We start from the raw sequence: 12,094 nt of genomic DNA on the forward strand, positions 1-12,094 counted from the left end.
CCAGCTAGATGATAACTTGCTGGTGCCCTATTTACATGGCTAAACAGGGAAATCAAAATAATCACCTTTCTCGGCATTTTAAGAAGAAGGAGTTAATGTATATGATGTCACTTAATTTCTGTAAGTATCTAAAAGAAAGGTAGTGAGGAGTTTAAGTCAAAACCTGGAAGAGACATGAGTTCTCAGAAATGCAGAGACCAAGTTACTATATGCCAACTTATTGCTATTAACTTGTCTCATAATCAATGTTTTTGATCAACATTCCTCTAATCTCTTCTCCAAAGATCTTTAACACGAGGTAGTTCTTCTGATTTTTCTAAATTTAAAAACCCAAAATTTAATCAACCGTATAACAAAAATTATCTGATGATTATTAAATTCTGTTTATATTATTCTAAATTTCCTGCCACTCTGTTTATACATATTTTACTTGAAATAGTCAATAGATGCTGTCTTGAGTTCCACATATTTTCTTAACTTGATACATAGAAATGTGTATGAAATATACATAGTCCACATACTTGTCATTTTGAATTATAGCTTTTATTAAACAGTGTCAAATTGTCTGCTAGAATTGAGTCAGTCCTGCAAAGTTGCCAAAAGTATGAATATATTAGATTCTCTATAATATAGTACACATTTAGATTTTATTATTTTAAATAATGGCTGTCTCACTACTCTTCTACAGTAAACATTTATATAATTTTTAATTAGGTATACACATATATACCCACCAGAAAGTTAATTTTAGGAAGAGGACAGACAGTTCAGCATCAAAGAGTGGAACTTAAACAAAAAAAGCAGAAATCCATTCACACCTTCGGAACAGGACCTTATTCGACTCAAATTATAGTTTCATTTTAGATTTTACTGCTTTATCAAGGACACTTGGCATACTTATTTTAAAATTGTGTGTCCATTATATAGAGGATGGATAAACAACAAGGTCCTACTGTACAGCACAGGGAACCATATTCAATATCCTGTGATAAACCATAATGGAAAAGAATATGGAAAAGAATGTCTTGTATAAATGAATCACTTTGCTGTATAGTAGAAATTATCACAACATTATAAATCAATTATATTTCAATAAAAATTTTTAAAAGTTGTATGTCCATCAAACTTCTGGAAGTTGAGGACTTTGTATTCACTGTGTGTTGGATGTGTTACCTGGATCTTCAACTGGCAGGTGATAGTCAAGTAGTTCTCCCTTCCTTGCTACTCACCTCTTCTTTCCCTGACATGCCCACAGCATAGAGTAGGGGTTCTTTAGCCTTGATTTTTACTAATTCAATAACCATACTGAATAACTTCTAATAATGATATAACAGCTCGGATTTGCATAATAGTTTACAGCATATGAAAATGTGCAGGTGATACACCCACACTGATCTGCACCATGTTACTGGTCAGAGAATAAAGATTATTTTTGTTCAAAGATGGTCTAGTAACAGTTGTGAAAGGCAAGACAAAGGGCATTAAGTAAAACCTCATTCATTCATTTATCTGTTCATTCGTATTTTGGGAGTAGCTTCCATGCGCAGAGCACGTCAGCATGTGTGCTGGGGAATAGTGAGATGGGCTCTGCTGCTCGAGAAGTTTACTGTCTGAAAACGGCATCGCAACTTTTGCACCACGTGGACTCTATCAGGTATCCAGCAATGACAACAATGAGCTAAAGGATGAAGATGGGATAGGTCATTTCTCCCTGGAAGGATGGAGGGAAAACTTTTAGCTTGGCCTTAACGGATGGCAGGACTTGAATAGACACATGCGAACCACACAAGCAAAGGAACACAGGCAAAAAGAAGGACAGGCATGCATTTAGGTACTACACTCAGGTAGATGTGAAGGGGCACAAATGGGTTAGTGGATGAATACACTGCAGAGGAAGGTTGACACCAGATCATGGAAGGCCATGAATGTCCAACCAAGGGCTCAGCCCTGAATTAGTCAGCCAAGGGGAATACACATGGTAGCAATGTAACTGCACTTCCAGAAGACTTCAGAAGTGGGGTGGATGGACTGGAGGCAGTAGAGGTGGAATCTGAGACCAGCATAATCACCTGGGCGCAAATGAGAGGAGGTTCGGGAGAGTGGAGAGAGAGGCTCGTAAACGGTAAGTGGGGGTTATGAAGTCACAGAATTGAATGACCAAGAGTGAACAGACTGTGCATATTAAACATTTGAATGGAATTTAGAAAAAGGAAATTATAGAATCAGTTTTCTGTAGAAAGTTCACAAGTTTTTTCTACAGATCTAATACCCACAATTGGGATTACTAAAAATTTCTAGGTAAAAAACACTCTTCGTGATAGGCCCTCATTCCTCATTTAAGCATAAAGACACAGTCTTACTCTAAAGATAATTATTTTCATAGCATTGTAACAGCGCTGTGAAAGATAATTATTTTCATAGCATTGTAACAGCGCTGTGTTCAAATTTTAAATTAAGGAGATGGCAACTTCAGTTCTATTTTTTCAATACAAAATTTATTTCCAAAACACCAGTGTTGTAAAGTGGCAGAGGATTTGCAGCCCTCCCTCTGGTTCTTTATATTTTAAATCGCAGGTGCTGTGTTCCCACTTATTTGGAGAGATGAAATTGATGTTCTGAGTCACTGCCAGACATTTGCAACTAAGTCTTTCAACAGCAACAGCTGCTCTGGATTTCAAATCTCTCAAGCAAATGCAGAAAACAGTGTGAGCTCTGGGTAATGACTTGAGACAGAGGAAATGAGAAAGAGGAAAAGAGGTGTTGTCTACAGGCCACATTTTTGGCAAAATAGTCACATATCTAGTTTCCAGTCTAAGACTGGGGAGCAGATGTATTTTTATTTGGTTTAGTCCTTACAAGCAGGACTAAACTAAGTAAAAGAATATGTTTTTAAAAAACCCAAAGTAAATATGGAATCATCAGTCAATGACTGGTGATAAATTGGCACTTACCTGAAAAATCGAGCGCACACACTCCTCTCTGATGTTGTCCTTTCAACAGCGACAAACACTTTAGGGTCTGCGTGTCCCACACATGAATAGCAGCATCTCTTCCAACCTTAAATAATAGGATGGGTGTTACTAATTACTTATGAATTATACTAAGAATAATTTTGTTCCTTAGAATCAAGTGCTACTCAGAAATCAAAACCCACACACTTGGAGAGGAGGAAGACCCTAAGAAAGCACCTGGTCCAACTACACTGTTTTCCAGATTAGAAAACTGAGGCACAATGTGTCCAAGGTTCTTGTTCTGGCATCAAGGTGGGTGCTGCCAGCAGAACCTAACCTGGTCCATGGATCCCACTTCAACATCTGCTGCACTTTGTTTTTGTTAGTTAGTTCTACCTTTCCCTTCCTGACTTCTCAACTCCACCCACGATTCCAATTCTTGGTCATTTTTTTTTTTTTGTCTTTTGTCTTTTTAGGGCCGTACCCATGGCATATGGAGGTTCCCAGGCTAGGGGTCTAATTGGAGCTATAGCCGCTGGCCTACACCAGAGCCACAGCAACGCAGGATCCGAGCTGCATCTGTGACCTACACAACAGCTCATAGCGATGCCAGATCCTTACCCCACTGAGCGAGGCCAAGGATTGAATACGCATCCTCATGGATACTAGTTGGGTTCGTTAACCCCTGAGCCACGATGGGAACTCCTCAAAACTCTTTTACCCATCTCTTTTACCTGGGCCTGCTTCTTCCCTGGGAAATGACAGTTTCTTGGCTTAACTCTGTCATTAAGGTGACTTCTTGAGGTGACAGAAGCTTCTATCATACCAACTCCCAACCATAGAGAAAACTATAACAGTAAAGTGGTTTTCCTCACTTGTTATATGTAGGGGGAAAAAAAAAACTCTACTGAGTATGATGACTCTAAAAGGGAAAATGGAACATAAAGCCATGTACATAACTGAGCAGAGTCCAGCCAACTCCTACACTGGCCTGTGGAAGTCCAGTTACCCCTGGAGTGGCTATTGGCATACTGTTTTGCCTCCCACTAATTACAGTATTGAGGGTGGTATCTTCTCAGGGGTTTATGAAAAGGACCAATCTCTGGTTTTTCTTTTAAAGGAAGGATATTAAATATCCATGAAGCAAGCATTATCTGTTTATAAGAAAGACAAATAAAGGGGGAGAGTTGGGAAAGTATGAAAAGGCAAAGCCATGATCAATTACTTGTAAAATTTAATGTCAGCTTAATGCAGAATAGATAGTCTAATTTGCAGTTAGAGGAGCAGCAAACCAGTTTGTCAATTAATTGGTCTTCCCTTTTTGAGGACTGTAATCCTTTCACAAATAATATAAGAGCTATGAACTCTTCTTCCTCAACTGCATATTTCTGGGGGCTGACTCCATTCATGCTCTCAATTTCATCCAGGGGTCGCATGAACATCAGGCTGTAAACCTTGTTCAAAGACTTCTACCTCCTGTCTATCAAGTCTCAGGATAGTTAGTTGTCTCATGTTAATCTTTGACACTCATACCAGTAGTTTTTCTTGGAATTTGCCACTTAGATACTGAGGATAATGTGAAGTATTACCTAGAGTTGAAAGTCCATGATAAAACTGAATGAAAATATAATCTATATGTTAGAAGAAAATGGTACAATATTGAAAGTACTGTTAACAATAGTATTGCTTTACCAGTGAGATAACAAATCTGAGTTGAACCAATTCTTTATTTACTGAGTTGACTTCTATCCCTCTCCCTTTCCCACACAAAATGATTGAATACAGGGCTCTGTTTTGATAAGTTTTTCAATTATAGACTCAGTCCAAAGTATAGGCATTCCAAAATTCAGATTAACATTTAGTTTTTTGAAGGCTAAAATATAAAATAATAAATTAGCTAAAATTCACATTACTTTAAGTTTACAAAAATAACTATACACCATTCCATAAACATTTATTGAGAAACTACGATATATTAAGTTCCGGGTAACCAGTGATGAGGAAAATATATTAAGAATTCATGGTACTTACATTACTTTAGTTTTACCTACTCCTATTCATAGGTCTCATCCTGTTAGAATGAGAATCCCTCACAGACTTCCCAAAAGTGCTAGAATGTGTTAGCTGATTCTCTCACCACTGCGAAATGATCCAGCATTCACTGCATCTTCAGCTTCCTGCCTCATGTTTATTTCTACCAAGAATTTTTAAAATTTCTTCTATGTAAATGAAATCAAATTAAATCCTCTCCCTCCTTGACTAAGCCCTCATCTTACAGGAGAGATATATACCTGCCCGGTGGCTACATAGTCCTTCACTGGATGGATGGTCAGGCTGAGAATGTCATCATCATGTCCCAGGTATAGCCTTTGGGAGTGTTGCTGCCTATTGTACACGACGGCAACAGCAGCAATGTGATAGACCACTTCTCCAGCTTGTGTGTAGAACAGATTGTTCCTACAATCATAGCCTCTATAACTGAAACACAAGCCCAAGAAACACAGAGTTGAGTAGGCAGTGAATGAACAGAGCAGAGGTGTCAGAAGGTAGAGGTAACGTGTTAATATGGATATGCACAAGCAGAACCCCAGGCAGCTCTGTAGTTGCCTCGGTCAATGATCTTCAGTGGGGGGGATGAGGACCACTGAGGGCACGTGATGAGTTTCTGAGGGGCAAATGAGCACAGCTAATTTTAACAGAAACTGTTTCGAGATCCTCAGCTACTGTATGTGCTTTCTCTTAAAACTGACCAGTCTGAGAACATACCTGGGCTGAGGTGCAGGTTTTCCTTTCCCACTTCCCCTTTCACAATCACCTTCCTCCCAAGTTAAGAAGCATGCCCCTTAGCCCTCTGGAATCTTACTATGGTGTATTACCCTGGGATGTAAACCTTCTAGGGATGCCAAAACAAATACAAGTGCAATGGATGATGAAAGTGAACAAATCCAAAAACTGAGGAAGAAGTCCTTTTGCAAGTCAAATGACCTCCAATTCTTTGCTTTTAACAAAATTGAAGGGTGATTTAATTGAATTGTCAGCTGATAGATCATTAAACTACATTTTCATGCAATACATCAAAATCATGATACCTATTTTTGACCTATAACTCAAAAGTTTGAAGAATTGAGAGAGAATTGCTATGATAAAACTGCTTCTGTTCTCATCTAAATAGCTGTGAATAAGCTTTCTTAGTGTTGATGTTAAAAAATTAAAAATTGGAATAGATTCAATGCTAAACTGTGTTGCATTCCAGAAATAAGAAATATGTTTGCACATATATCTGAACTCATTGAAAAACTTTTCACATTATTATTATTATTATTTGTCTTTTCTAGGGCCGCACCTGTGGCATATGGAGTTTCCCAGGCTAGGGGTCTAATCAGAGCTGTAGCCACTGGCCTACACCACAGCCATAGCAACACGGGATCTGAGCCGCATCTGTGACCTACACCACAGCTCACAGCAAAGCCAGATCCTTAACCCACTGAACGAGGTCAAGGATCGAACCCACAACCTCATGGTTCCTAGTTGGATTCGTTAACCACTGCACCACGACGGGAACTCCAGAAAAACTTCCCACCTATTAAAGAATTTTTCCAATAAAAATTTTAAGTTTAAAGCTGTTATCAGAATCTGCACTATATTTACGTTGATTTGACCACTTATTTACTACTAATAGTTAAACAATTAAATCTAGAAAAAATGGTTAATGCTCAGAGCAGCACTGTCCAACAGAATCATTATGTCGCATAAGTTTTATAAAATGTTCTAATTGTCACATTAAAAAAATAAAAAGGAAGAGATGAAATTATCTTAAGAATATCTAACCCAATATATCTAAAATATTATGTCCACATATGATCAATATAAAACATTTTAGCAAGTATATTCTTTTTTTTATGCCACGTCTTCAAAATCTAGTATATGTTTTCCACACACAACACATCTGAATTCAGACTAGCCACATTTCAAGTGCTCATTGACTGCAAGTAGACACCACACTAGACAGCAGTGAGTGAGACTTACAGCCCCTGGGAATTAAATTTAAAAACTAAACTTACATTTTTTATCCTTGTTGAAGTTATGACAGGGTAATCAATAAAAGACTTAGAAGCATAAAATATTACATTAGAGAAAAATTCATTAGGAAAATTAGAGCAGAAATACAAGTTCATATATATTTTTAAATGGATGGATGAAGGAAATCAAATCTATGCCATTTAGGTTCCACTGGAACCATCCTAAGAAATGATGTGAGGTATTTATAAAATGCTATGTATTATGTTTCTCATAATCATTCAAACTTAGGTTGAAAAAATCTTAGATGTCAACTTAAAGTATGGAAGGTGGTACATAACTTTCAAAATTCAAAATTATTTGGGGTATATGTGAACAAAAACATTTGAAGGAAACATTGACCTGGGGGAGCCAGCTGAACATAGCAGGGGTTGTGGGGATAACGGGAGCAGAGATAGAGAGAAAGTAGTGAAATAACAATGGGCAGCAGTAACATAGGCATCACATCTCATCGCATCCTTGAAATATGAAAAATCTAGATGCACATGCTGAGATGGCCACGGAACACTGAGAAAACCAGACGGAGAATCATAGTTAAAATATTAGCCACAGGTAAGGGCAAACCAGAGAGAATAGCCAGCTCGCATGAGGACAGCACTGAGAAGGGTGACAAGGTGATAAGGTTCATGACAGGCTACCCACCCATGTATGAACTGGAGTTTCAAGCTGTCCTCAGGAGCCTTTTCTCGTTTGAGGAAGGGCACTGCATGGTTTTTCTCTTTACTTTGTTGCTTTAGCTGAGGTAGATCTTCTTTGTAAACCTTAAAGCATAACAGAAACACTTAGAGATTCTTTTTTTTTTTCAGATTTCAAAAACATGAATACCTTGACATTCTCAGGAAATCCTTTGTTTTTGAAAATGTAAGAAGCTAAAAATGGTCCCAAGAGACAAAGAAGTGCAATATATAACGTAAAGGTGTCAATTCATCAAGAAGATACAACAGTGGTAAATCTTTATGCACCCAACATCAGAGCACCTAAATATACAAAGTATATATTAACAGAACTAAAAGAAGAAATGAATGTCAATACAGTAAGAGTTGGGAACCCCCACTCTCAACAATGGATTGATCATTCAGACAGGGAATCAAAAAGGAAACAGCAGATGTGAACAATACTACAGACCAAATAAACTATCAAACAAATACAGATTTCATCAATCAGTGGCAGAACACACATTCTTCTCAAGTGCACAAACATATTCCAGGACACATCACACAATAGACCACAACACAAGTCTCAATAAACTTAAGACTGAAATTATATCAAATATCTTTTCTAACCACTATGGTATGAAACTAGAAATAGGTAACATGAGGAAAGCTGGATAAGTCACAAAAAAGTTGAAATTAGCACACTCCTCAATAACCGTGGATCAAAGAAGAAATCAGAAAGGAAATTTGAAAAAATCTTGACACAAATGAAAATGCAAATGCAACATACCAAAACTTTTGGGATAGAGCCAAAAATATTTCTAAGGGGAAATTTTATATCTAATAAATGTGTACGTGAAGAAAAAAGATCTCAGACAAAGAACTTAATATTACACCTCCAAGATCCAGAAAAAAAAGTTTGAATTTAGTTTGGGCACTAAGTCCAAAGATAGCAGAAAAAAGGAAATAATAGAGATTCAAGCAGCAATACATGCAAAAGAGAATAGGAAAACATTAGAAAAGATTAGCAAAACTAATAGTTGGTTCTCGGAAAAGACAAATAAAATTGAGAACTTAAGAGATTGAATTTCCCTTTCCTCTAATGAACAAAACTAACTTGAAATATCTTTTAAATCATTGGGATTTAGAAGAATTCTTTTTAAATTTGCTATTACATTTCTGAAGTAATTTATATCCGGAAAACATAATATTAATTTTCTTATAAGTTAGGAAATTATTAAATAAAATTATCAATAAAATATAAGTAAAATACTTTGTTACAATTTCTTCTAAGGCAAGAAATATCTTAATGATTCTGACATTTACAAACTGTGGGCCTCTTGAATGAGGTGATCACTTTTTGGAAATATCTTTCCTCCATGACCTCAGAGACCTTTCAGATCAGGCTCTGAGATACAAGGCAAAGCTCTTGTCTAATCTAGGACCTAAAATGTGCTGCTGAGAGAACATTCCTTATAATTTAATTCAAATGTAGATAAGTCTTTCGTCTACCATGTACTTATGCCCTACTATCAAGAGATATCAATTTAACACATTTAAATGAAATACAATGAATAATTTCTCATCCTCAAAAGGAAAGTTTTCATTTGATCAAACTAGATAACAAAAAAAATCATGAGATTTTATTTTTAAAAAGTCCCTATTTAGGATTTGACCAGAAATCATTTTAAAAATGGAAGTCAGAAGATGTCTCACTACTGCTTTGTCTAATACAGATGCAACGAACAAAGATTTTAAAATCTAATGACAATTATTTATCTGAATTCACGATGCTTTCACCAGCTCATAAACTACTTTAGAGCACTGAATTTCAGTCCTGGCATTTCTACTTATTTGAATAAGTCTCAACCTCTGTGAGCCTCAAATTCTCATTTGTAGAATAGAAAAAAAAAATTCCTGCTCAGGAATAACTCAGGAATATAACACTGATGATGTGAATCAAATAATAAAGGTCTAAGCTTTACAAAGTAAGATGTTAGGGAAAATATATAAATCCTAGGCATGAATTTCAATTGAGCAATGCCTTGTCATTCTTTTACTAGCATTATTTTATTAAATAAAAACATTTCAACTAAAAATACTTCTCCCAAATTGTATGTAAGTTTTGCTTAAATTCCATTTCCTCTTGATATCAGGGTACAATATTGTTTAGTGTTTGCATGATATTTCCATATTAATTTTTTCCTTTCATAGCTTTATCTTTAGTAGGTTTATTGTATAGTATATTGTATCAATACACAGCCAAACTGATTTAGTCTTGAAGTTGACCCAAACCATCAGTTGGACTGTTAGTACTAATTTAATTTTCAAATACTGAATCAATGACTGATGATAATGGGCTGGGAAAGTCATTATCTGAAAAGTTGTACATTCAGAGCTTATATAGAAGCAAAGCCAAGTAGCACACAGAATGTACACTTTGGAGAGAAGCCCAGATTCACTTTCTTTCCCTAACACTATGGGCAATGTGGATGTGGGCAAATTACTTAACTTCTCAGGGGTTACTGTAGGGTTGGATTTGATGCATGTAAAGCACAGGATCTGGCCTCATAGAGATACTTGATACTCGGCAGCTGTCACAGGTCTATATGGTAAGTTTCCATTGGTAACACTGACAGTTGCTATGCCTGAAGTCTTAATCACTCAATGTTCATGTGTGGAATCTGCTTCATATTCCTCTGTTAAATGACAAGGAAGAAAACAGAACCCTTACGGTTATCACTGTAAAAAGGCAATATGTGTGCAGATTCTAATGAAGGATTGAGCTCTTTAACATACACTGTCTGGTGCTAAAATGAAATGGCTGTTTTCAAAAAAAATAGGGCCCAATTTAGTTTTAATTGTCCAACTTTTCTACTAAAGATGATTTCTAACTGGAGAGATAATTGCAATATATTTGGGCTTTTACTTTAATTAAACAGATAAGAGTCTCCATAAACTAAGAGAGAAACCAGGGCAACAGCTTATTTGTAAACTACCATGTATCTGAGGGCTACCTATTCTATAAAGAAAACACATGCCTTAATCATCTCCTAAGAAAATGAAAAATCCTGTAGCTTACTTGCACATTCTTCTGTAAACAGTATTTTTAAAGTTCTAGGTGCTAGGGAGGCAGAAAACCCAAACTGTCATGGGTTCTGTTTTGAAACGTTTCTACAATTTTCCACTTAAAGTTTTTTAATGATATGATCAGGTGAATGCCTTATTTTAAATCTATATTTAAAAACAAGAGGTAGGCACTTTTCCTAATTCTTTTCTTGATTTTCTTCTGCCTAAGTACTAACCATTTTTAGTACAATGCCCAAATTCAATGAGATCAAGATTCTAGGTTCTAAGGCATTTGTCATCAGGTTCCCTGTTTACTGACCTGGCGATCATAATTGATTTGAGTTTCTTGCTCAATATCAGAGTCCAACTCCGGCACGTCAGATAAATCCGAATCAGATTCTTCACTGTAGGAATCGGTGGCACCTTCTGCAGAAACATACCCCACAAGAAACAAGCAGAAATTCTTGGATTCTATATGGCTAAAAATTTTATTTAAAATACTTGCTTCTCTGTTATCGAAGTCAATAAAAATAACTACGCCATAGTTTTCATTTGCTGTATATTCTAAAACATCCTCTTTCTTTCATCTTTGGGTTAAGGTCAGTACACCTCTCACCACCTTTTCAGGAGTATTAATAGACTAGGATAATTTCCCCGCCCCCTTTTCTATACTTCTACTAGATAAAAGATCTTTGGATTTTAAATCTTGCTTTGAAAAGGGAAAAGAAGGAGGGCTGGTTTTACAGAGAAAGCTCAGACAAAAGGAAATCCAAGCACTTAGTTCAGTAAAGATCCTCTTCAGTCTGTTAACATGCCGACCAACTCTAGCAATTGCCATAGTCAAAACTGCTGCAGAACCCTTCCCAAGAAAAACATTTCCTCACATATTGCACAATCATTCCTGCCAACAGTAAATTAAAAGACTATACATCGATTGAGCTGGATTGTGGCCCATTCTTTGAACCCCATTCTGGAGGTAACTTCTCTTCCAAAGGTTACCTTGTCACCTAACCAAGCAGACCCGTCACCTATTACTGTCATCCCAAGGATGCTGAAATGTATGTGTTCATGTTATTTTCAAAGGTTAATTCTTCGCATAAACCTTAGACCTTAACTTGCATTTTGGTGTACACAAAATCCTTCAAAGGAAATTATCCAACTGACATTCAATTAGGCCATAGCTCAAAATTTTTTTCCTGTTTTTTTGTTTTAATTTAAAATTTATTCTAGGAACGAATTTTTCAAAATGGCTTTAACACTTTACCCTCAGAAGAGATGTTAGACCAGTCTTTAACATTTTTATTAAGAAATAAACAGGCACTGAAAAATTATTGCTGGTTTTAC

General features: G+C 36.3%; 1 protein-coding gene across 5 annotated transcripts in view; it reads right to left on the bottom strand.

The window, feature by feature from the left end:
- The window catches only part of EML6 (EMAP like 6), a 285,307-nt gene that overhangs the window by 94,039 nt on the left and 179,174 nt on the right, over nucleotides 1-12,094 (bottom strand). For all 5 annotated transcript variants that reach the window (XR_014841946.1, XM_021087539.2, XM_085019292.1 and 2 more), the window contains 4 exons: nucleotides 11,070-11,176; nucleotides 7,671-7,789; nucleotides 5,243-5,429; nucleotides 2,952-3,057 (listed from right to left, as the gene is read on the bottom strand). Coding sequence is in view for 4 of the 5 variants with exons in the window: in XM_021087539.2 (XP_020943198.1) it covers nucleotides 2,952-3,057; nucleotides 5,243-5,429; nucleotides 7,671-7,789; nucleotides 11,070-11,176 (519 nt within the window). In the remaining variant the exon portion in view is untranslated. The remainder of the gene's footprint in view (nucleotides 1-2,951; nucleotides 3,058-5,242; nucleotides 5,430-7,670; nucleotides 7,790-11,069; nucleotides 11,177-12,094) is intronic.

Source organism: Sus scrofa, chromosome 3 (assembly GCF_054392235.1).
Source record: "Sus scrofa isolate SSC_HxYL_T2T_F1_AM1 chromosome 3, Sscrofa_HxYL_maternal_Yorkshire_Landrace_v2.0, whole genome shotgun sequence".
Taxonomy (NCBI): Eukaryota; Metazoa; Chordata; class Mammalia; order Artiodactyla; family Suidae; genus Sus; species Sus scrofa.